Here is a 27,387-nt window from a genome sequence, read left to right on the forward strand (position 1 = left end):
CCAACATTTCTTGTAGTAGCTCTCCCAAAACATCACCTTCTCTCTAGCTTTCATGACTTTGGATAAATAAGCAATAAAGCTTGGTGGTTAAAAGTGTGAGCTTTAGAATCAAGCTGCCCAAGTTCTGACTTTGCTACTTTAGTTGTGTTACCTTGCACAAAACAGTTTTTCTGTGCCACAGTTTACTCATCTTTAAAATGAAAATAATTGTCCTCATAGAGTTGTTAGGTGGATTTTAGTAAATTAACCCCTCAAGTAATAAAGGTGAGGTATCATTATTTTTATTACCACCATGCTGTTTCTTTTGCTTGTAAACTTGATCCTCCTCTCTATCCATTTTCTCACTTTCTTTTGCCTGTCAAATCCTACTTACTCATCCTTTGTTTTTCAGTTTGAGAACTAGCTCCTCCAGGAAGCCATCTCTGAAACCTCCAAACTTTTTAGATGCCCATCCTCTGGGTTCCCATGGCACCCTTTTTAGTATAATTAAGCTGTTAATGTTTTAAGGACTGCCAGGGACTGTGTTTTTCATCTTTGAATGGCTAATAAATGAAATGTGATTGTTTTATTGTTTCTTATTTGTTATAGGTTCAGAAAGTAATTAGGGGAAGGATATTCTACTTGCATGGAGTAGTTCATAAGAAGACAGGAAGGGAAGAGATAGCAAGAGGTGAAAAGACAGAAAACAAAGTCTGTAACACTCTGGAACTTTTCAGCAAAAGGGCAGGCAAATCAACGAATATCAGTGTGATTCTCTAAGTATCATCATGCATAATTAAAATGCTATTATGATATCCTTAAGTCATCCCAAAGGTTAAATTGTGTTGAGTATACTCTGCCTAAAAGGAAGAAAAATAGGTTAAACATTTTAGAAATATTTCTTTTAAAACTAGTTGAAATAAATTTTGGCAATTAAATAGATAAGCTTTAGTGATTTATCATTGTCCAATAGCTCATTCCCCCTTGGGTTGCATAACTAATCGGTACTCCCATAATTAATTCCAAATATTGAGTGTGCTCAATCTGTGGGAGAGGAAAAAAGTAAAGGCCAAGGAAGGTTTATAGCAACTAACCTGAGTACTGTTAACTTTAAAATTCATTATTTGTTGACTCAATTTCTAAATTCTTTATACATTTAATAACTTTGCCATCAATCATTCTAAAGGGTGTTGACCCAAAAAAATAGACTGCCAGATATTTCTCCAGCAAAAATGGGTTTATTTGGGATCAGCACAAAATTACAATTTGGAGTCTGCCATTGTGGTGGGCCCTGTGCAAGTCTCAGCAGGGCAAGGGAAGGAGAACTCTTTTATAGCGGGGGGAAAAGGAAGTTGGGAGGGCTGTAGTAAATCAAGAGTCTGTGGCTTTTCATTGGCTGAATCTTTGCCGATTCAAAAGAAAGAAGAGTATTTTTTCTTCCTGTTGGACTCAGCCGTGTCACAGAGCATGAGAGCTCCCCCTTCTGATCTCTACTTAATTGAAGTTTCTGTTAATTAACTTTTTAGAAGACAAATGATTAGAAACAAAGTTCGACAGATAAATATAATAAACATAAGAATGTTCAAACCCTTTCAGAATCACTTTTTTTAATGAAACCTTTCTGAAGAAATATCAGTAATACTTTAAAATTCTAATAATTATGATTTACTTTCTTAAATAAAATGATATTAAATTAAACACTGTATGCAAAAGTATATACCAAGGTAAAGAGTTGAACACGACTGAGCAACTGAACTGAATGTGTGATTTTTTTAAATGTAGGGCAGTATTTATAGAATTGTTTGGTTTAACTATGACAAACATTAGTGTAAGAAGGTAGGGAAAAGTTGTTGACCTACCAGATTAGTTTCAGGGAATTCATTTTACAAGTATTTTTTGGATTAGGTCCTGAGAATACAGTACCCTCTTGCAGAGCATAGAAGTTTAGATTGTAGGAACTCACAGAAGAAATAACATAATTGCCTTCCCTGAATTTATGTTGATTTAAGAGGCATAAGACCCTTAAAAATGAAAAGATATAAGTGCCTCTACAAATATCAGTATAAACCATTGATTCTGTATGTCTTCAGCTGTTTTCTACCTTTGCAGAAATCTAATTAAAAAGAAATTAGTAAATTTTGTTTCTTATTATAAAACTAATATGTATTTATTGTAGAGAATATGTAAGAAAGTAGAAATCAGTCAGTTCAGTTCAGTTGCTCAGTTGTGTCTGACTCTTTGCAAACCCCATGGACTGCAGCATGCCAGGCTTCCCTGTCCATCACCAACTCCTGGAGCTTACTTAAACTCATGTCCATCATGTCACTGATGCCATCCAACCATCTCATCCTCTCTCAAAATAACAAAATAAAAATCTGTTGTCCCTCTAGTAACATTTAATATATTTGCAATTATTATTATTATTATATAATATAATGGATATTATTTGCTATTATTTAGTACATTTATAGTCTTTTATCTATGTTTAGCATTGTCCTTTTTAAAAATTGAGCTATAATTATATAATTTTATATCCTTTATTCACTTTATATTAAATCAAGAACATTTCTCCAAACTGAATATTCAAGATAAAGTACAGGTAAAGGTGATGGAGAGTCTAATCATTTACATAATCTCAGGCATTGTTAAGTTTTAAACTTGTTGTATTCAAGTTCGGTAAGGAAAAATCTAACTTTCTACTTATTAGATAAAATGTTTGTAAGTCTAGATGTTTTAAATCTACAAGTTGTTACACTTTCTTGGAAATTAGGTAGCACTTATATCATGGCATTGAGAATTAATTATGCACATAACAATTAGATGATGTATTACAATTTATAAAAGATTGGCATTGCTTTGCACTCTTTCAAAAACTGGATATTGTAGTAATGTAGTCATATTTCTTCTATTTAGACTCATTTAGGATAATAGAGTTGAAGAATGCTCAATACAATTTTAATAATTATGAAATAAGCAAACTAATTTTACTGGATATACTGCTAGCGAACTTACCCCCTGTGTTTTTTCCCTCCTCTCATTGTCTCTTACTCATCTTTCTTCAAAAGTGAGATGGCAGACTACTTGACTGCAGAAGCCATGCCCTGTTTGTTTTTCTCTACAAGGCATAGCATGTTAATGTAGATACTAAACAATTACCTGTTCTTACTTTGACTTTGTTACTACTTTCTCCAGCTTCTCCCCACCCCCTCCACTTTTGCTCCCTCCTCTTTGATCTCCTTTGATTCTTCATTTGTCTTCTAAATGCTAGGTGGTCATCAGCATTTTGAGCTCCTCATTTATCTCCTAAATCTGTCATTCTTGACCTTTAAAATTTTTGCCTCAACATATCTGAAGGGCACCACAGTGGACAGATAACATTAGCTCTCTAATGGATAAAGGCATTGAATCTTAGCCACCCCTTTTCATGCATACACACATGCTAATCTTTATGCTCTCCTTGGGTAATCTAATGGATAACCAAATCTGTATCTCTAGATCTAGCCTAGACTGCTCACCTAAACTCCAGACCTGTATTTCAATTCATTTGGTGGATAGCTCTTGTCCATAAGCACTCAAATTCAACTATATCTAAAACAGTTTGTTGTTTTCATCAGATTGTATCTCCTTTTATATTATTCCTTATTCCTGTTAATGCCACTACTATCTCTTTCCTTGCCCAAGTAAAATCTTGGAGAGTATTTTTGATTTTTTCCTCTCCTCCACTTCACATATCTAGTTGGTTCCTATGTTCATTTGATTGTATCTTCCAAGAATCTTTCATGTTGATCTCACTTACTCCAGTCTTCATTCAGGCCTTATATTTTTCCTCATTTTACTTACTTCAATAACCTCTTAATTTGTCTGTCTGTAATTTCTTCCCACTCAGGGCTATCTGAATAAACTTGTCAGATCAACAAACCTGATCATGTTGTTCCCCTTTATATCCCTTCTTACCTCCCCATTGCCTGATCCTATAAAATACAAACTCCTTGTGTGTTACACAGATCCTTTGTGGTTTGGCCCATATACTCATTAGCCATTTCTCTCTTTTTTTAATTGGCAGATAATTGCCTTACAATATTGTGCTGGCTTCTGCCATACATCAACATGAATTAGCTACAGGTATACATATGTCTCCTCCCTCCTGAATCCCCCTCCCGTCTTCCTCTCCATCCCACCACTCTAGGTTGTCACAGAGCACTGGGTTGAGCTCCGTGTCACACAGCAAATTCCTACTTGCTATCTTGGAAGGAAAGTTATGACCAACCTAGATAGCATATTAAAAAGCAGAGATGTTACTTTGCCAACAAAGGTCCATCTAGTCAAGGCTATGGTTTTTCCAGTGGTCACGTATGGATGTGAGAGTTGGACTGTGGGGAAAGCTGAGCGCCAAAGAATTGATGCTTTTGAACTATGGTGTTGGAGAAGACTCCTGAGAGTCCCTTGGACTGCAAGGAGATCCAACCAGTCCATCCTGAAGGAGATCAGTCCTGGGTGTTCATTGGAAGGACTGATGCTGAAGCTGAAGCTCCAGTACTTTGGCCACCTCATGGGAAGAGTTGACTCATTGGAAAAGATCCTGATGCTGGGAGGGATTGGGGGCAGGAGGAGAAGGGAACGACAGAGGATGAGAAGGCTGGATGGCATCACTGACTCGATGGACATGAGTTTGAGTGAACTCCGGGAGTTGGTGATGGACAGGGAGGCCTGGGGTGCTGCGATTGATGGTGTTGCAAAGAGTCGGACACGACTGAGCAACTGAACTGAACTGAATCTATTTCATATATGGTAATGTGTAGGTTTCCATGCTATTCTCTTAATTCATCCCACCCTCGTCTTCCCTTGCTGTGTCCACACGTCTGTTCTCTGTGTCTGCATCTCCACTGCTGCCCTGCAAATAGGTTCATCTTTCCAGATTCCAAATGCATGTGTTGATATACAATGTTTGTGTTTCTTTTTCTGACTTCACTCTGTACAATAGGCTCTAGCTTCATCCACCTCATTAGGATTGACTCAAAGGCATTCTTTTTTATAGCTGAGTAATAGTCCATTGTATGTATGTACCACAATTTCTATATCCATCTGTTGATGGACATCTAGGTTGCTTCCATGTCCTAGCTATTGTAAAAAGTGCTGCAATGAACATTGGGGTACATGTGTCTGCTTCAATTCTGGTTTCCTCAGGGTATATGCTTAGTAGTGGGATTGTTAGGTCATATGGTAGTTTTATAAGGAATCTCCATACTGTTCTTCATAGTGGCTGTATCAATTTACATTTCTACCAACAGTGCGAGAGGGTTCCCTTTTCTCCATATCCTCTCTAGCATTTATTTTTTGTAGATTTTTTAACAATAGCCATTTTGGTCAGTGTGAGGTGATACCTCATTGTCTTTTTGATTTGCATTTCTCTAATATTGAGCATCTTTTCATGTGTTTGTCGGCCATCTGTGTATTTTCTTTGGAGAAACGTCTGTTTAGGTCTTCTGCCCATTTTTTAAAATTTGTTTATTTTTTATTGAAGGATAATTGCTTTACAGAATTTTGATGTTTTCTGTCATACCTCAACATGAATCGGCCATAGGTATACTTATATCCCCTCCCTTTTCAACCTCCCTTCCATCTCCCTCCCCACCCCACCCCTCTAGGTTGATACAGATCCCTGTTTGAATTTCCTGAGCCATACAGCAGATTTCCATTGGCTATCTATTTTACATATGGTAATGTAAGTTTCCATGTTACTCTTTCCATACACCTCACCCTCTCCTCCCCTCTCCCCGTGTCCATAAGTCTGTTCTCTATGTCTGTTTCTCCATTGTTCCCCTGTAAATAAATTCTTCAGTACCATTTTTCTAGATTCCATAAACATGTGTTAGAATATGGTATTTATCTTTCTTGTTCTGACTCACTTCACTCTGTATAATAGGTTCTGGGTTCATCCACCTCATTAGAATTGACTCAAATACGTTCCTTTTTATGGTGAGTACTATTCCATTGTGTTTATGTACCACAACTTCTTTATCCATTCATCTATTGATGGCCACCTAGGTTGCTTCCATGTTCTAGCTATTGTAAATAGCACTGCAATGAACAATGGGATACATATGTCTCTTTCAATTTTGGCTTCCTCAGTGTATATGCCTAGTAGTGGGATTGTAGGGTCATATGGTAGTTTTATTTCCTAGTTTTTTAAGGAATCTCCATACTGTTCTTCATAGTGGCTGTATCAATTTACATTCCCACCAACAGTGCAAGAGGGTTCCCTTTCCTCCATATCCTCTCCAGCATTTATTGTTTGTAGATTTTTTTAATGATAGCCATTTTGGTCAGTGTGAGGTGATAACCTCATTGTCATTTCAATTTGCATTTCTCTATCTCTAATATTGAGCATCTTTTCATGTGTTTGTTGTCCATCTGTATATTTTCTTTGGAGAAATGTCTGTTAGGTCTTCTGCCCATTTTTTGATTGGGTTGTTTGTTTTTCTTTTATTCCGCTGTATGAGCTGTTTGTATATTTTGTTGTTTGTCAGTTGTTTCATTTGCAATTATTTTATCCCATTCTGAAAGTTGTCTTTGTTTTATCTTGTTTATTGTTTCCTTTGCTGTGCAAAAGCTTTTAAGTTTAATTATGTCCCATTAGTTTATGTTTGTTTTTATTTCCATTACTCTAGGAGGTGGGTCAAAGAAGATCTTTCTGGGATATATATCATAGAGTGTACCACCTATGTTTCCCTCTAAGAGCTTCTGGCCATCTCTTATTGCCAACATTTATTTAGTGTGCTCCAACCAAATTCACTAGGATCTGTCATGTCCCTCCTTGTTTATACTTCTGTCTCCAATAATTATGTATTTGCAAATTTTATATTCCTGTTAAGCCTCTTATTGTCTGCTTGTTTTGATCTCTGTCTTTCATATCTTTCCTCAATGTCTGGTAAGCCTTGGTTAAACAACTTATATTTAAAAATGGGGCACTAAAAAACTGATTAGGAGACTTCCCTGGTGGTCCAGTGGCTAAGACTCTGTACTGCCAATGCAGGGGGTGCAGGTTCAGTCCCTGGTGAGGGAAATAACATGCCATGTGCTGCATGGCATGACCAAAAGATGAAAAAATAATAATTTTTTAAAAATTGAAAACTCCAAATTCATCCAATCCTTTCATTTTATTGTCTTTAGTATCTTAGTTACCTTGGGCTAGTCATAGTCCCTTGATAAGGATTTTCCCATCTCCACTTGGATGTGTAGACTACCAGTATTCTGTGAACTGAATCTTCCTGCTTTCAGTCTGTTTCCCACCCTCATCTGTGTTGAGTGTCCCCCAATCCAGAGATACTCCCAAATTCCCTATTTGTAAACAAAAAAACAAAACTAAACTTCTAATCTTCTTCCCAGATTGGGGATAAAGCAATCTCTGGTTATATGGAGAAGCAAAGGGGATTTAAACATGTAATTTACTTCTAAACTAAACTTTCATCCTGTTCTCTAGGTTTCAGCCCTATCTTAACAACTTACAAGTTTATTCACAGTGCATGTGTGCATACTCAGTTGAGTCCAACTCCTTGCACCTCCATGAACTGTAGCCTACTTGATTCCTCTGTCCATGGAATTTTCCAGGCAAGAATACTGGAGTGGGTTGCCATTTCCTACTCCAGGGGATCTTCCCAACCCAAGGATTGAACTCGCTTCTCCTGGATCTCCAGCCCTGGCAGGCGATTCTTTACCTGAGCCACCTAAGACTCCCATTACTTACAGAGGTGCAGCTAATTCATGAGCCATTTTAGAGATTCTGTTTAAAAGTCACTTTCATTACTTGAGTTAGGAATTTGCCTTTTTTGCATTAGCTAAGTCTGTTATTACTTGTACATCTGTTTTCCCTTTTCCAAAGTTATGTTGTTGTCACCTTTTCTGATTTCTTTGTCCTTGTAGGTTTATAAAGTTTTTTAAAGTTTTAATATTATTTTAGTGGGTTTTAGAGAGGAAACAAAAGTCAGTGTATATGTTCACTCTGCTATACTTACCTAAACTACTCTTTCCAAACTGTTGATAATGCCAAATTATTTCTGGCTTTACTTATCTCTCTGTCAAACAAAAAGAGTTAGATAATCTCTCTTCTGTGCTCCTGTGACACTCTATGTATGCTTTTGTTATGGAATTGATCCCATTGAATCATATCTTGTTTTTAATTCATCTCTCCTACCACACATTGTTGTACAACCTATATATTGTTGTACAACTAGTATATTGTTGTACAACTAATATTCCAGAACTTTTTCATCTGGGAAAACTGGAACTCTACAACTCCACATTTACCCCTCCTCTCAGCTACCATTCTACTTCTGTTTTTATGAGTTTGACTACTCTAGATAGCTCATATAAGTGGAATCATACAGTATTTGTTTTTCTATGACTGGTTTATTTCACTTAGCATAATGTCCTCAATGTTCATCCATGTTTTAGCATGTGTTAGCATTTCCTCTCATTTTAAGGCCAAATAGTATTCCGTTATATGTCTATATGTTTTGTTTATCTGTTTATTCATTGATGGATGTTTGGTTTCCACCTTTTGACTGTAGAGAATAATGCTGTTATGAATATGGGTGTACAAATATCTATTTGAGACCCTGATTTCAATTATTTTGGATATATATACTTAGAAGTGTCATCATTTTTATGACATTGACATTTTTAAAGAAAACAGTCCCCCCCTTTGTAAAAATAGAATGTCTTTCATTTGGGGCTTTTGTGATGTGCTAAGATTCAGGTAACACATTCCTGGACAGAATGCTGCATTGAAAATAATATATTCTGCTTTCCTTTTGTCTTTCAATTTTGTTCATAATTTCTATATGTTGTGGTATGAACTTTAATGTAGCCTTTATATCTTTATTTTCTCCCTGCTTTTAAACATAAAATGTCTCACCCTCTTCTAAGATTAACTATCCACTGTTTTTTTTTAATTAAAGAAAATTAACTCTGTACTATATCTGAAGTTTTATACTGATGTGTGCAATCAGGTAAATGTTTAACTGGATTTTTCCCATTTTTTGTAACATCATTTATTGAATGAACAACAAATGAATCATATGTTGAATCCTCTGGAAGTATTTATGTGAAGTTCTTAGATTTACTAATTTCTATTGACCAGTCATTTTTACATCACTATCTTAATGCTTTAATTATTACATATTATAAATAATAGATTGTAGTATCTACTAGAGAACCTATAAAGCAGATCCCTTAACCACAGATTTTTCTACTCAGTTGTAAGAGTACTTTTTAAAGTTTAATAATATACATTAACAATAAAATAAAGTTAGTCCAACCTTTATTTTGTTTGTTCTTTAGATAAGTTAACCTATATGCATACACAAAGAAAACCAGATAAAAGAAACAGAACTATTGACCTTTCTCCAGTCTCTCTAAAGAAAAATCTAAACTTTAAAGAATTACCAGCAAATTAGCAAGAATTACCAGTGAAATGCCAAACAGAGAGTCTTCTGTTTCAAGACCCTCTTGTAGTATCTCTGATCACCTCCTAAATGCTGTCTCCCTAATAGTCCTCTGAGATTATGCAAAGATGATGTCACAGTCAGCCACCAGCAAGAATAGATATTGGTTGTTTAAACAGACCATTTTGGAACATTTGCTTCCCTCAAGAGCAAGTGAAAATGCTTTGCAGTTAAATATTTGTGTCTAACACATTCTTCAGGTGGGGGATAGTTTCTTTATGCAGTGGTACCTCAGCTGCAGTCAATACCAAAATCAGGTTGATTATGTTCTTTGCAGCCAAAGAAGGAGGAACTCTATACAGTCAGTAAAACCAAGACCTGGAGCTGACTGGCTCAGATCATGAACTTCTTATTGCAAAATTCAGACTTAAATGGAAGAAAGTAGGGAAAACCACTAGGCCATTAAGGTATGACCTAAATCAAATCCCTTATGATTACAGTGGAGGTAACAAATAGATTCAAGGGATTATATCCGATAGACAGAGTGCCTGAAAAACTATGGACAGAGGTTCATAATACTATATAGGAGGTGGTGACCAAGGCCGTCCCCAAGAAAAAGAAATGCAACAGAGGCAGAGTGGTTGGAGGAGGAGTCTTTACAAATAGCTGAGGAAAAGAAGAGAAGCAAAAGGCAAGGGAGAAAGGGAAAGATACACCCAACTGAATGCAGAGTTTCAGAGAATAGCAAGGAAAGATAAGAAGGCCTTCTTAAATGAACAATGCAAAGAAATAGAGGACAACAGTAGAATGTGAAAGACTAGAGATCTATTCAAGAAATTTGGAGATATCAAGGGAACATTTCATGCAAGGATGGGCACAATAAAGGACAGAAATGGTAAGGACCTAAATGAAACAGAAGAGATTAAGAAGAGATAGCAAGAATACACAGAACAGTTGTACAAAAAAATGTCTTAATTACCCGGATAACCGTGATGGCATGGTCACTCATCTAGAGCCAGATATCCTGGAATGTGCCGTCAAATGGGCCTTAGGAAGCATTACTACAAACAAAGCAAGTGCAGGTGATGGAATTTCAGCTGAACTATTTCAAATCCTAAAAGAGGATGCTATTAAAGTGCTGCACTCAATATGCCAGAAAATTTGGAGAACAGCAGTGGCCACAGGATTGGAAAAGGTCAATTTTCATTTCAATCCCAAAGAAGAGCAATGCCAAAGAATGTTCTGACTGCCATACAATTGCACTGTTTTCATATGCTAGCAAGGTTATGCTCAAAATCCTTCAAGCTAGGCTTCAGCAGTACGTGAACTGAGAACTTGCAGATGTTCAAGCTGGATTAAGAAAAAGGCAGAGGAACCAGAGATCAAATTGCCAACATTTTGTTGAATCATGGAGAAAGCAAGGGAGTTCCAGAAAAACCATCTACTTCTGCTTCATTGACTATACTTAAACCTTTAACTGTGTGGATCACAGCAAACTGTGGAAAATTCTTAAAGAGAAGGAAGTACCAGACCATCTTACCTGCCTCCTGAGAAATCTGTATATAGGTCAAAACACAACAGTTAAAACTGGACATAGAGCAACTGACTGGTTCCAAATTGGGAAAGGAGTACGATAAGGCTGTACATTGTCACCCTGCTTATTTAACTTCTATGCAGAGTACATCAGTGAAATGCCAGGCTGGATGAATCACAAGCTGGAACAAAGATTGCCAGAAGAAATATCAGCAACCTCAGATATGCAGATGATACCACTCTAATGGCAGAAAGTGAAGAGGAACTAAAGAGCCTCTTGATGAAAAGAGGAGAGTGAAAAAGCTGGCTTGAAACTCAACATTCAAACAACCTTAAGTTCATGGATTCCAGTCCCATCACTTCATGGCAAATACAAGGGGGGAAAAAGTGGAAGCAGTGACAGGTTTTATTGGGCTCCAAAATCACCACAGACAGTGATTGCAGCCATTAAAATTAAAAGACTCTTGCTCCTTGGAAGAAAAACTATGACAAACCTAGATAGCATATTAAAAAGCAGAGGCATCACTTTGCTGACAAAAGTCTGTTTGTTCTAAACTGTGGTTTTTCCAGAGTCATGTACGGATCTGAGAGTTGGACCATAAAGAAGGCTGAGCACTGAAGAATTGATTCTTTCAAATTGTGGTGCTGGGAAAGACTCTTGAAAGTCCCTCAGACAGCAAGGAGATCAAACCAGTCAATCCTAAAGAAATCAACCCTGAATATTCATCAGAAGGACTGATGCTGAAGCTGAAGCTCCAATACTTTGGCCACCTGATGTGAAGAACTGACTCATTGCAAAAGACCCTGACACTAGGAAAGATTGAAGGCAAAAGGAGAAGAAGGTGGCAGAGGATGAGATGGTTAGATAGCATCGCTGACTCAATGGACATGAATTTGAGCAAACTCAGGGAGATACAGGAAGACAGAGGAGCCTGGCATGATATAGTCCAGAAGGTTGCAAAGAGTCGAACATGACTTAGCAACTGAGCAGCAGTTTTTAAGCACTCGGTTATAATATAGGACTAGGTTGTAAGGCTTAAGCTGGAACCCCTAGTACAGTGAGAACTCATGGCTCTTTTCTCTTATTGTTTCCTTTCTTTTCATTCATAACCTAGTGGGTTGTTATTCTTCTTATGCCTACTTTCAGATGTGTTTACACACTTAATTTAAATAAACTTTGGTCTAATTTTTAATTTATTGGTATCTTCTGAGTAATCATATACATTAAAACCTTTGAATTTGAAATTGTTTTCTAATTCATGCAAAAATTCATCTAGTAAAATACCACCATATTTGGGACAGAGGAAGCAGACACTCTTCCCAAGGACTTCAGTGTATAGTGACTAATCCAACATTTTATTCTTTTCATTATTGGAGAGACTCAACAGGAGCTGAAAACTAAATCAAGTATCTTGAGTAACTCCAAGGTTCTTTGGATAGCTTTAAACACTACCCTCTCTCTGAAGATGTACAATCATGTTTAGAACATCTGCCCTTTGGGGCTCTACCTAACTTTGCTCTCTTATTTTTTGAGGGAACAACAGTTTAGATAGATGCAATCTCCTGTGGGGAGCAGACAGTGTCTGAGGAGCAAGAACCCAGAGAGACAGAGACATGGTTAGTAAATGGTAGCCAGTGCTGATAACAATAGAAAAATGATTGCCTTTCAAGATTTTAAGAGCATCAAGTATTCTGGCAGAGCTTCCTAGGCTATATAACTTCTAATCTAGACTGATGAAGAATATCGTTGAAGACAACACATCATGGCAGTGGCTAAGCAGAAAACCCTGTTGAGTGAAATATGTTCTCTGCCATCACAGGAAACATAGTCATGGAAGTGTCTTCCCTTGCCTTGTGAATTGGGAAGGTAGTGAAATCAATGAAATTTTGCAATTCTCAAAAATTAAAGTAAATTAATTTATAGAAAGAAATTCTAAATTTCCATTTTAAAGCAACTTTATTTTTAAAAATTGTGCTGGTGAATTATTTTGTATATAAACAATTTTCTGTTTCAGTGTGGTTATTTAACATTGACTATAATCTATTAAGTAGAGTACATTTCTAAAATATTTAAATTGCTTATGTTCTCCTCTAGGAGTTTTATAGTTTCTGGTCTTACATTTAGATCTTTAATCCATTTTGAGTTTATTTTTGTGTATGGTGTTAGAAAGTGTTCTAGTTTCATTCTTTTACAAGTGGTTGACCAGTTTTCCCAGCACCACTTGTTAAAGAGGTTGTCTTTTTTCCATTGTATATCCTTGTCTCCTTTGTCGAAGATAAGGTGTCCATAGGTACCTGGATTTATCTCTGGGCTTTCTATTCTGTTCCATTGATCTATATTTCTGTCTTTGTGCCAGTACCATACTGTCTTGATGACTGTGGCTTTGTAGTAGAGCCTGAAGCCAGGCAGGTTGATTCCTCCAGTTCCATTCTTCTTTCTCAAGATTGCTTTGACTATTTGAGGTTTTTTGTATTTCCATACACGTTGTGAGATTATTTGTTCTAGTTCTGTGAAAAATACCATTGGTAGCTTGATAGGGATTGTGTTGAATCTATAGATTGCTTTGGGTACTATAGTGATTTTCACAATATTGATTCTTCCAATCCATGAACATGGTATCTTTCTCCATCTATTTGTGTCCTCTTTGATTTCTTTCATCAGTGTTTTATAGTTTTCTATGTATAGGTCTTTTGTTTCTTTAGGTAGATATACTCCTAAGTATTTTATTCTTTTTGTTGCAATGGTGAATGGTATTGTTTCCTTAATTTCTCTTTCTGTTTTCTCATTGTTAGTGTATAGGAATGCAAGGGATTTCTGTGTGTCAATTTTATATCCTGCAACATTACTGTATTCATTGATTAGCTCTAGTAGTTTTCTGGTAGAGTCTTTAGGGTTTTCTATGTAGAGGATCATGTCATCTGAAAACAGTGAGAGTTTTACTTCTTCTTTTCCTATCTGGATTCCTTTTATTTCTTTTTCTGCTCTGATTGCTGTGGCCAACACTTCCAAAACTATGTTGAATAGTAGTGGTGAGAGTGGGCACCCTTGTCTTGTTCCTGACTTTAAGGGAAATTCTTTCAATTTTTCACCATTGAGGATAATGTTTGCTGTGGGTTTGTCATATATAGCTTTTATTATGTTGAGGTATGTTCCTTCCATTCCTGCTTTCTGGAGAGTTTTTATCATAAATGAATGTTGAATTTTGTCAAAGGCTTTTTCTGCTTCTATTGAGATAATCATACGGTTTTTATCTTTCAATTTGTTAATGTGGTGTATTACATTGATTGATTTGCAGATATTAAGGAATCCTTGCATTCCTGGGATAAAGCCCACTTGGTCATGATGTATGATCTTTTTAATATGTTGTTGGATTCTGTTTACTAGAATTTTGTTACGGATTTTTGCATCTATGTTCATCAGTGATATTGGCCTGTAGTTTTCTTTTTTTGTGGCATCTTTGTCTGGTTTTGGTATTTGGGTGATGGTAGCCTCATAGAATGAGTTTGGAAGTTTGCCTTCTGCAATTTTCTGAAAGAGTTTGAGTAAGATAGGTGTTAGCTTTTCTCTAAATTTTTGGTAGAATTCAGCTGTGAAGCCATCTGTTCCTGGCATTTTGTTTGCTGGAAGATTTCTGATTACAGTTTCAATTTCCGTGCTTGTGATGGGTCTGTTAAGATCTTCTATTTCTTCCTGGTTCAGTTTTGGAAAGTTATACTTTTCTAAGAATTTGTCCATTTCTTCCAAGTTGTCCATTTTATTGGCATATAGCTGCTGGTGGTAGTCTCTTATGATCCTTTGTATATAGGGTTGTGGAATTCAAGGCTTAGATTCAGAAATTGATATATCCAAAATTACCCTTAAAAATGCCGTAGGAAGTCATATTGGAATCTAGAGAATCATATTATATGAATGGCTTGTGTTTCAAAGCTTTGTTGTCTTTTAGAATATGTACTTTATGTTTGAATGATAGAGTCAAACTCTTTGTAGAGGAATGCTCAGATGATGATCTTACAATCAAGTGAGAAGCCAGCAAATTCACACCACTCATGTAATGCTCACTTCAGAGCATATACTCTGAGAATCAGGCAGGATTGTCTATACTGTTTATAGAGTAAATTGTCATTTTTTTCTTTTACTGGTGAGCTTATTATGGTTGAACTTGTGATAATAAACTTTATAAAGGCATAATTCCACAGTATATGATTATATATTTATGTTAAAAGTTCCACCTGAATTTTTTCTGATATTTTTGTTATCCACATAGGAAAAAAATGATGCTATACTATGTCTTTCCTTTATTCTCTACAGATAATGGATTCTGAATTAATGCATAGTATAGTCGGAAGCTATCTTAAACCTCCAGAAAGAGTGTGTGTTCCATCAGTCACCCAGAGTGATGAATCATCTCAGACTCGCTACTCTGTGAACTTAGAAGTTACATCTTCTAAGATGCTTCGTAGTCCAAATAGCCAAGGTAATGCCAATAAAAAAATCACATTTAAAATTAGGGGAATTAGAAAGCATGTTATATAAAACTCTTCACTTTTATGTAGAAAATAAGATGATTGTATATTTAACTAATCTTAGTAAAATGCTAATTTTGACTCTGTTGCTTAAAGTTTCTGTAAATTTAATTTACTTAACATTTTTTATTTTGGCTTCTTTGCTATAAGATGAAAATTAATATAACCAGCTAGGCACATATTGCAGATTTATCATTAAAAATGTCATTCAAAATAGGAAAATATTCTGAAGAATAAAAGGTCAGATTTGGAGAATCCTTCTAATGAATAAGATGGTTAGAATATTAAAGAATTAAGTTGATTTTAATCTTAGTCAAGAATTAAATTCAGAAATTGCATATATCCGAAATTACCCTTGAAAATTCTTCATGAATCCAGTTCATTGGAGTAACTACAAAATACAAGTATTATAACTTTTAAAATATAAGTTTAGGAGAATCTTAAAATTGAATTAGAAAAACATTTATGATTCCAGGAATACCTGTACCATATACATTACTTTCTAAGATACTGATAGTCATGTTTTTTGATCTTTTATAATAATGGTTGCCATTATAAATAGACTATAGCTTTGTGGAACAAAGCAACTACAAGAAATATTAATCTAAACCAAACAATAATCTCTAACACATATCTTTCTAATTGGATATGAACTATATGAAAGTTAATCTTGAACATTTATTTATATTCCATTCATCTCTAGTTTTATAATTTGAAGTTGTAACTTAGAAGAACATATAATACTTGAAAATTTTATAACTTGAGCTTACCTGAATTATGAAGATATTAATATATGAGTAATAATCATAGTAGTACGTGTGTAACACAATCTTTCAAGCCTGACATCAGTTAAACCACTAGGTTGTAATTTTTTCTTGATGGAAGAAGCAGTGTTCTACCTCATATGTCCTAAAAATTAACATTATATCTTGTACAAAGAAACAATAAATGTTTGTGATTTGACTGAAACTGAATACATCAAGAACTGAGAAAAAATTTTAACTTTAAACCTAAATTTCCTTGTTAATTAGTGAACAGCATATTTTAATTTTCCTTATCCATGCTCAGACTTGTATGCCTCAAACTTCCCCTCCTTTCTCCCTTCCTCCCTCTCTTCCTTCCTTCTTCACCCGCTTCTTCCCTTCCTCCCCACACTCCTGTCTCTCTAACTCTCTCCCTCTCTCTATACACACACACACACATATACATATATATCTTTTTTGCATATGTTTTGAACATATTTGCTTTGTTAAATTAAAATGTGATTATTAGCTTTCTCACATCTCAAACTTAGAAAATTACTAAATATAATCATAAATATATTATTTTTATAAGACATGTTAGAATTTGTCCCTCTTTAGAATTTTAGTCATTTTTCTTTTTTATGAGGAATATAAATTACTTTTTTTTTTACTTAACTAGCAAAAATATACTGCCCACTTTTATATGCTGCTATGATTATAAGTGCTCAAAAATTCTCACTTAAAATATCAAGGAAATTTTTTCAACAGCTCTTATATTAGCATTAAAAACTCTTCAGGAAAAGATTCATCGTTTAGAGTTAGAGAGAACACAAGCTGAAGATAACCTGAACATTCTTTCCAGAGAAGCGGCACAATATAAAAAGGCCTTGGAGAATGAAACAAGTGAGAGAAATCTGGCACATGAGGAACTGATAAAGCAGAAAAAAGGTAAGAAAATTCAGTAATTCTCAGAAGGAAGAGGTTGCGAAAGTTTACAACTTGAAAATAAAAAGCCCAATCTGAGAAGGTTTACTCAATATCTTTGTTCTTATATGCATTCAAACCTTGCAGGCTTGTTCTCAGATATTTTGATATTAGCACTAAATGGATATAATTTTAAACTTGCCTGTATATTATCTGTTATTACAGTTCATAAATTATTGAGATTAAAAGAAAAATTAAGTTTTTAGGCAAGTTGTATTTAGGAATTATAATATTTTCAGAATACCAACAGAATTCGTGTATTATTCAGTTCAGTTCAGTTGCTCAGTCATGTCCGACTCTTTGCAACCCTGTGAACTGCAGCACGCCAGGCCTTCCTGTCCATCACCAACTCCCAGAGTTTACCCAAACCCATGTCCATTGAGTCGGTGATGCCAAACAGCCATCTCATCCTCTGATGTCCCCTTCTCCTCCTGCCCCCAATCCCTCCCAGCATCAGGGTCTTTTCCAATGAGTCAACTCTTCGCATAGAGGTGGCCAAAATACTGGAGTTTCAGCTTCAGCACCAGTCCTTCCAATGAACACCCAAGACTGATCTCCTTTAGGATGGACTGGTTGTATCTCCCTGCAGTCCAAGGGACTCACAAGAGTCCTCTCTGACACCACGGTTCAAAAGCTTCAATTCTTTGGCACTCAGCTTTCTTCACAGTCCAAATCTCACATCCATACATGACCACTGGAAAAACCATAGCCTTGACTAGACGGACCTTTGTTGGCAAAGTAATGTCTCTGCTTTTTAATATGCTGTCTAGGTTGGTCATGACTTTCCTTCCAAGGAGTAAGCGTCTTTTAATTTCATGGCTGCAGTCACCATCTATAGTGATTTTGGAGCCCCAAAAAATAAAGTCAGCCACTGTTTCCACTGTTTCCCCATCTATTTGCCATGAAGTGATGGGACCAGATGCCATGATCTTAGTTTTCTGAATCTTGAGTTTTAAGCCAACTTTTTCACTCTTTCACTTTCATCAAGAGGCTCTTTAGTTCTTCTTTGCTTTCTTCCATAAGGGTGGTATCATCTGCATATCTGTGGTTATTGATATTTCTCCTGGAAATCTAGATTCCAGCTTGTGCTTCCTCCAGCCCAACGTTTCTCATAATGTACTCTGCATATAAGTTAAATAAGCAGGGTGATAATATACAGCCTTGACGTACTCCTTTTCCTATTTGGAACCAGTCTGTTGGTCCATGTCCAGTTCTAACTGTTGCTTCCTGACCTGTATACAGATTTCTGAGGAGGCAGGTCAGATGGTCTGGTATTCCCATCTCTTTAAGAATTTTCCACAGTTTATTGTGATCCACACAGTCAGAGTCTTTGGCATAGTCAATAAAGCAGAAATAGATGATTTTGTGGAACTCTCTTGCTTTTTTGATAATCCAGCACATGTTGGCAATTTGATTTCTGGTTCCTCTGCCTTTTCTAAAACCAGCTTGAACATCTGGAAGTTCACGGTTCATGTATTGTTGAATCCTGGCTTGGAGAATTTTAAACATTACTTTACTAGCATGTGAGATGAGTGCAATTGTGCAGTAGTTTGAGCATTCTTTGGCATTGCCTTTCTTTGAGAAAGGCAATATATTATCATATCATATATTATATATTATTATCATATCATATATTATTAGCCTGCAATATAATTTAAATGTTTCCTATTTTTAATAGTTTTTTAAAAATTTGAAAATAAAAGCAATACTAGTAGTTAAATAATATAAAAATAAAACAATAAAAATAACTTAAAAGATTAATTGGAAGAAGTGGACAGGTAGGTGGTTTCTGAGGAAATTAGGAAAAGGACTTCTGGACACAAATTTTAGAGATTTAGAACATAAGTTATATATAAAGTTCACTTCAAAACTGTGGCATTTTTTCCTCCTGTAACACTATATCACCCTTATAAACAAGGTTCAAGTTTGTGTTTTAACTTAAAAATAGACGAAATGAGGAGAAAAAAAAGTCCTGAGGTAACAGAACGAACATAGAATAAAGAGCCAAGGAAGCTAAAGAATTAGAATGAGGTTGCTTAGTTCTTACAGAATTAACTATGTGATCAGTAGTTGAGAAATAAGGAGAATGGAAATGGTAGAATGCATATATCTGAGTTTTCTGAAAGAGAAGAAATATACATTTTTATATTATATTATATTATATTATATTATATTATATAAATATACATATTAGGGAAGAGACTTTCAGTCAGTTCAGTCGCTCAGTGGTGTCCGACTCTTTGCTACCCTGTGGACTGCAGCACACCAGGCTACCCTGTCCATCACCAACTCCCGGAGCTTACTCAAACTCATGGCCATAGAGTTGTGATGCCATCCAACCATCTCATCCTCTGTCATCCCATTCTCCTCCTGCCCTCAATCTTTCCCAGCATCAGGGTCTTTTCAAATGAGTCAGTTCTTCGCATCAGGTGGCCAAAGTATTGAAGCTTCAGCTTCAGCATCAGTCCTTCCAATGATATTCAGGATTGATTTCCTTTAGGATGGACTGGTTGGATTTCCTTGCTGTCCAGGGAACTCTCAAGAGTGTTCTCCAACACCACAGTTTAAAAGCATCAGTTCTTCAGCTCTCAGCTTTCTTTATAGTCCAACTCTCACATTCATTCATGACTACTGGAAAAACCATAGCTCTGACTAGATGGACCTTTGCTGGCAAAGTAACGTCTCTGCTTTTTAATATGCTGTCTAGGATAGCCATAACTTTTCTTCCAAGGAGTAAGCATCTTTTAATTTTATGGGTGCAGTCACCATCTGCAGTGATTTTGGAGCCCCAAAAAATAAAGTCTCTCTTATCCATTCATCTGCTGATGGGCATCTAGGTTGCTTCCATGTCCTGGCTATTATAAACAGTGCCGCGATGAACATTGGGGTGCACATGTCTCTTTCAGATCTGGTTTCCTCGGTGTGTATGCCCAGAAGTGGGATTGCTGGGTCATATGGCAGTTCTATTTCCAGTTTTTTAAGAAATCTCCACACTGTTCTCCATAGCGGCTGTACTAGTTTGCATTCCCACCAACAGTGTAAGAGGGTTCCCTTTTCTCCACACCCTCTCGCATTTATTGCTTGTAGGCTTTTGGATAGCAGCCATCCTGACTGGTGTGTAATGGTACCTCATTGTGGTTTTGATTTGCATTTCTCTGATAATGAGTGATGTTGAGCATCTTTTCATGTGTTTGTTAGCCATCTGTATGTCTTCTTTGGAGAAATGTCTGTTTAGTTCTTTGGCCCATTTTTTGAGAAGCTGTGGTACGTATATACCATGGAATATTACTCAGCCATTAAAAAGAATTCATTTGAATCAGTTCTAATGAGATGGATGAAACTGGAGCCCATTATACAGAGTGAAGTAAGCCAGAATGATAAAGGCCATTACAGTATACTAACACATATATATGGAATTTAGAAAGATGGTAATGATAACCCTATATGCAAAACAGAAAAAGAGACACAGATGTACAGAACAGACTTTTGAACTCTGTGGGAGAAGGCGAGGGTGGGATGTTTCAAGAGAACAGCATCAAAACATGTATATTATCTAGGGTGAAACAGATCACCAGCCCAGGTTGGATGCATGAGACAAGTGCTCGGGCCTGGTGCACTGGGAAGACCCAGAGGGATTGGGTAGAGAGGGAGGTGGGTGGGGGGATCAGGATGGGGAATACATGTAAATCCATGGCTGATTCATGTCAATGTATGACAAAAGCCACTACAATATTGTAAAGTAATTAGCCTCCAACTAATAAAAATAGATGGAAAAAAAAAATAAAGTCTCTCACTGTTTCTATGTTTCCCCATCTATTTGCCCTGAAGTGATGGGACCAGATGCCATTATCTTTTTTTCTGAATTGAGTTTTAAGCCAATTTTTTCACTTTCCTCTTTCACTTTTGTCAAGAGGCTCTTTAGTTCCTCTTCACTTTCTGCCATAAATGTGGTATCATCTGCATATCTGAGGTTATTGATATTTCTCCTGGCAGTGTTGTTTCCAGCTTGTGCTTCCTCCAGTCCAGCATTTTTCATGATGTACTCTGCATATAAGTTAAATAAACAGGGTGATAATATACAGCCTTGACATACTCCTTTCCCAATTTGGAACCAGTCTGTTGTTCCATGTCCAGTTCTAACTGTTGGTTCTTGACCTGCATACAGATTTCTGAGGAGGCAGGTCAGATGATCTGGTATTCCCATCTCTTTCAGCATTTTCCAGTTTGTTGTGATCCACACAGTCAAAACTTTGACATAGTCAACAAAGCAGAAGTAGATGTTTTTCTAGAACTCTCTTGCTTTTTCGATGATCAGTGGATGTTGGCAATTTGACCTCTGGTTCTTCTGCATTTTCTAAATCTAGCTTGAACAACTGGAAGTTCACAGTTCATGTACTGTTGAAGCCTCATTTAGAGGATTTTGAGCATTATTTTGCTAGTGTATGAGATGAGTACAATTGTGTGGTAGTTTGAGCATTCTTTGGCATTGCCCTTCTTTGGGATTAGAATGAAAACTGACCTTTTCCAGTCCTGTGGCCCCTGCTGAGTTTTCCAAATTTGCTGGCATTTCGAGTGCAGCACTTTCACAGCATCATCTTTTAGAATTTGAAATAGTGCAATTCGAATTCCATCACCTCCACTAGCTTTGTTCATAGTGATGCTTCTTCCTAAGGCCCACTTGACCTCATATTCCAGGATGTCTGGCACTAGGTGAGTGATCACACCGTCATGATTATCTGGGTAATGAAGCTCTTTATTGTGTAGTTCTTCTGTGTATTGTTGCCACCCCTTCTTAATATCTTCTGCTTCTGTTAGGTCCTTACCATTTCTCTCCTTTATTGTGCCCATCTTTGTATGAAATGTTCCCTTAGGTCTTCTGTTTTCCAGATGGTGTTATTTCCCAGGAATAGCCAGGTTTTTGTGATCCCACCAGTCACTGACATCCTTCCCTTTCAGAAGTATACTCTCTAGGTCTTTATGAGTCAATGTTAAATTAGTTATATATAATTAATGAGATATTCACAAAATTTATGTTAATAATTTCGGAAGAGTCATTATTTAGAAGTAAAGAAGTTTTAAACTTCTGGCTTTTGATTGAATTCATATAATACATTTCTTGTAATAACTCTCTGATATTGATTATTACTTTTTGTTTTTCATAGATATAAGTATGCAGTTAAGCTCAGCCCAGTCTCGCTGCATCCTCCTAGAGAAGCAACTAGAATATACAAAGAGAATGGTTCTCAATGTAGAACGAGAGAAGAATATGATCCTAGAACAACAGGTGACTATATTTTCTATAGTAATATATGTTTTTGAAGAATATTTAATGTCATGGGAAGATTGTCATATTGTAATTTAAATAGGATACGAAGCTGTATATAGGAAATTTCCAGTTACAGTGATGCACACTAAGTCATTTGAATCAACTTTTCTATAGAGGAAAACACAAACCCTGGACAGAATATTAAAAAAGAAAGAGGGAAGGGATGGAGGGAGAAATAAAGGAAGAAAAGAAAATACACAGAAGTGGTGGAGAGTTAACAAGGTGATGAAAGGTCACCAATTCAGAAATCTGTGTGCATACTTAAATTCAAAGAAGTTGACCTCCACAGTGGTTGGTTTTGGGTCCCTTCCTTTTCAGGACATTTTTGATTCCAGAAGAATCAGTTGAAAGGCTAAATAGTGCTTTTGAAAGCCATCATTATGGGGCTAAAGAAGTTAGAGTTCAGGATCTGCCAAGGGTAGGAACGCTGGTAAATATTCTGTGCTCTGAATGCTTTTTAATGATGAACAAGAAGGAAAACAAGATAGATTACAGCTCAGCTCTAGATTATCAGAGTAATCTAGAAAATCTTAGTCCCTGAAATTGGATTAAAGTGATCCTTGGTGGCTAATGTTCCCAGGGTCCTCAAATTATTTCTATAAACCTTTCTTCTACACAGTGAGAAACTTTTTAATGAAAGATAACCAGGCAGAAGGAGATAAAACACTGTCAAAAGAAATGGCATACATAACAGACTATATATAAACAGTCTCACAAGTTAGCTCCAGCTAGATCCTGGCTCTAGAAGATACAGACTTTAAAATAATTATACTTGCTGTAATCAAGGAGATAGAAAATAGGACCAAATTTTCAGCAGAACATTAGAAACCATAAAATGGCAGAGCAGATTTGAGAAGGAACCAAATAAAAATTACATATTGTAAAAAATACAGTAAATGGAATTGAGAACTTAATGGTGCATCTAACAGCAGATCAGAAGAGATAATTAGTGAATTCGAAGATGAAACCATCCAGATCAATGAAGAGACAAAACAATGGTAAGTTTAGAAAAGAGAGCAAGAGACATAAGTTAGAGTGAGGTCAAATTTATGTGTGATTGGAATTCCAAAAGGAAAAGAGAGAGAATAGGACAGAAACAATATTTGAAGATATAATGGCTGGGAAGTTTAAAAAATTGACTAAAAAAATAATCACACCACAAATTTAAGAAATCCTATAAAACCAAAGCAGGAAAAATAAAAAGAAATAAAATAAATAATAAGACAAGAATAAAATCCTAAAAGCTGCTGGGGAAAATAAAAAGGTTATTTTCAAAAGGACAATAATTAAATTGACAGCTGACTTCTCAATACTGAATCTGGAAGAAAACAAACTGATTATAATTAAGATATTAAAAGAAAATAACTGTCAGTCTAGAGTCCAATGCCTGGTGAAAATATCCTCCAGAAATAAAGGTGAAGTGAAGACATTTTAAGACTGACCAAATCTGAGGTAGTTTGTTACTAGGAGATACATTCTAAAGGAAACACTGAAGGTATCATTCAGATGAAGGAAGAGTATCTTAGATGGAAGGTCAGAGATGCAAGGAATGAAGAACAATGAAGATGGTAAATATATAGGTAAATAAATATATAAAAAATATATATATATATAACAGCAATAATTATGTTTTATTTTATATATTTAAATATATAAAGGATTAAAATTAATGAGAATAAAATTATAAATTAGGAAGTGGTAAATATAGTTTAAGTGTTCTAAGATCTTTGCTTTATTTTGAAAATGGGTAAAAGTACCAGTCAGTACTGGATTTTAATGGGCCAAATATTTAATAGGTTTCTCAAGGAACTAGAAAACTTGATTCAAAAATTCATATGAAAAGGAAAGGTCCAAAAGTAGCCAAGCTATTCTGAAGAAGAATAAGATGAGGTCTTGCCCTATGACATATTGATACTATCAAAATTAACATATTTGTATGGACTGACAGCCAGAATAAAGGATTAGGGATAGTCACACCCACTTATATGGAAAGTCAATATAAAACAAGGATGCCATTGCATAACATTGTTGAAATGCTAGACTTCAGTAGATATGTAGGGGAAATTGATTATCTATGTGAGAAAAAGAAAGAAATTGGATGCCTACCTCACATCATACACAAAAATAATTTCCAGATGGATTAAAGACTTATATGTTAACTTCAGAATTTTTAGAAGAAAATACAGAATAATGCCTTTATGACCTCGGAGTTAAGAGAGATTTCTTAAGCAAGATACAAAAAGTACAAAGCAGTGGTAGAAAAATGGGCCAAGTTATGAAGAGGCATTTTGCAGGATAAAAGAAGTCACAGGGAAATGCCAATTAAAAGTGCAATATACTACTTAGCACCTAGTCATCAATTCACATTTTGTCTTGTAAAAAAACCTAGAAATTCCTATCCTGGATAAATATTGTAGAGGAGTAAGTTTTAACCATTTTTAGAATGTTTTTATTAAAGTATAATTTGCAGCCAGTGAAATGCACAGGTCTTAAGTCTATCAGTTCAGTTCAGTCGCTCAGTCGTGTTTGACTCTTTGTGACCCCATGGACTGCAACACGCCAGGCTTCCATGTCCTTCACCAACTCCCGAAGCTTGCTCAAACTCACGTCCATCAAGGTGGTGGTGCCATCCAACCATCTCATCCTCTGCCGTCTCCTTCTCCTCTCCTGCCTTCAATCTTGCCCAGCATCAGGGTCTTTTCCAATGAGCCAGTTCTTCATATCAGATGGCAGAGGTATTGGAGCTTCAGCATCAGTCCTTCCAGTGAATATTCAGGACTGATTTCCTTTAGAATTGACTGCTTTGATCTCCTCGCTGTCCAAGAGACTCTCAAGAGTGTTCTCCAACACCACAGTTCAAAAGCATCAATTTTTCGGTGCTCAGCTCTTTATGGTCCAACTCTCACATCTGTACATGACTATTGGAAAAACCATAGTTTTGACTAGACAGATCTTTGTCGGCAAAACAAGGTCTCTGCTTTTTAATATGCTGTCTAGGTTGGTCATAACTTTTCTTCCAAGGAGCAAGTGTCTTTTAATTTCGTGGCTGCAGTCACCATTGCAGTGATTTTGGAGCCTAGGAAAATAAAATCTGTCAACTGTTTCCACTTTTTCCTCATCTATTTGCCGTGAAGTGATGGAACCAGATGGCATGATCTTAGTGTTTTGAATGTTGCGTTTTAAGCCAGCTTTTTCACTTTCCTCTTTCACTTTCATCAAGAGGCTCTTTAGTTCTTTGCTTTCTGCCATAAGGGTGGTGTCCAAGGTTATTGATATTTTTCCTGGCAGTCTTGAGCCTAGCTTGTGTTTCATCCAGCCTGGCATTTCACATGATGTTCTCTGCATGTAAGTTAAATAAGCAAGGTGACAATATACAGTAGTTCAGTGATTATTGATAAATGAATATGCTCATGTTATCTATAGTCCTACCAAGTAATAGAACATTTTTATCACCCCAGAAATTTTCTTATATCTCTGCCAAGTTACTCCCTGCTCTCTCCCCACCTCCCAACAGTGCAACTACTATTCTGATTTATTTTACTTCAGATTAATTTTACCTGTCCTAGAACTTCATATAAATTGGATGATAGAAAATGTTCTTTTTATGTCTGGTTCTTTGGTTTAAAATAAAGTTGTTTAGATTAATCCATGTTGTTACATGTATCAGTAGTTCATTCCTTTTATTGCTGTGTAGAATTTCATTATATAGATATGCCACAATTTGGTTATCCATTTTTCTTTTGATGGATATTTGACCTGTTTCCAGTTTGGAGGTCTTATAAGTAAAGATACTTCAAACATTCTTGTACAAACTTTTTTGTGACCATATGTTTTAATTTCTCTTGGATAAATATCTAACAGTAGAATTACTGAACCATGGGGTAGGTGTATTTTTATAAGAAACTATCAAAGTGTTTTCCAAAATATTTTCTTCTAAAAGCTCTTAATTTTCATTTTGTTCTGTGATCCATCTGGGATTAATTTTTGTACAGTGAGAGAAAATTATTCAATGTTAAATTTTTTCCATGTGGATTCCCAATTGTCCCAGCACCATTTGTTAAAAGATTTATTTTCTCCCATTGAATTGATTGGGCACCTTGGTCAACAAACAATTGACAAAGAGAGATCAAGTCTATTTCTGCAACTCAGTATTTTCTAGGGATTTTCTATATACCTAATCATGTCATCTGTGAACAAATAAAGTTTTATTTTTCCCTTTCCAACTTTTATGGCTTTTATTTTTTGCACTTTCTTGCACTGGTTATTGTAGCTAGTACAGTGTTAATTAGAAGTGATAAAGACTGACATCCTTGTTTTGTTTCTGATCATTGGGAGAAAGATGCTAGTCTTTCACTAGACTATTATCTCTAGGTTTTTCATAGTTCAGTTCAGTTCAGTTCAGTCGCTCAGTTGTGTCCAACTCTTTGCGACTCCATGAATCACAGCACGCCAGGCCTCCCTGTCCATCACCAACTCCCAGAGTTTACTCAAACTCATGTCCATCAAGTCGGTGATGCCATCCAGCCATCTCATAGTTATCCCTTATCAAATGTGGAAATTACTTTCTATTCTTAGTTTGCTGAAAACTTTTACTGTGAATGATTTTGCAGTTTGCTTTTAATACATCTAGTGAAAGGGTCATATGATTTTTCTCATTTCTTCTGTTAACATGGTAAGTTACATTGTTTGATTTTCAAATGTTAACCAACATTGCATTCCTGATATAGGCCCCAGTCAATCTTGATGTAGTATCATTTTTCTATATTGCTTGATTCAACTTGCAAAGATTTCACTTAATTTTTATGACTTTGTCCTTAAGCGATCTTGGTTTGTAATTTTCTTACAGTGTCTTATT

General features: G+C 35.9%; 1 protein-coding gene across 6 annotated transcripts in view; it reads left to right on the forward strand.

The window, feature by feature from the left end:
• Positions 1–27,387, forward strand: part of CEP57L1 (centrosomal protein 57 like 1) — a 76,162-nt gene that overhangs the window by 35,125 nt on the left and 13,650 nt on the right. For 5 of the 6 annotated variants that reach the window (XM_043439196.1, XM_043439195.1, XM_043439194.1 and 2 more), the window contains 3 exons: positions 15,265–15,430; positions 16,991–17,170; positions 22,369–22,490. In XM_043439196.1, coding sequence (XP_043295131.1) covers positions 15,268–15,430; positions 16,991–17,170; positions 22,369–22,490 — 465 coding nt within the window. In that variant the 5' untranslated portion in view covers positions 15,265–15,267. Of the gene's footprint in view, positions 1–15,264; positions 15,431–16,990; positions 17,171–22,366; positions 22,491–27,387 lie in introns of all 6 variants that reach the window. The other variant, XM_043439199.1, reaches the window with a different exon arrangement.

Source organism: Cervus canadensis, chromosome 20 (genome assembly GCF_019320065.1).
Source record: "Cervus canadensis isolate Bull #8, Minnesota chromosome 20, ASM1932006v1, whole genome shotgun sequence".
NCBI lineage: Eukaryota > Metazoa > Chordata > Mammalia > Artiodactyla > Cervidae > Cervus > Cervus canadensis.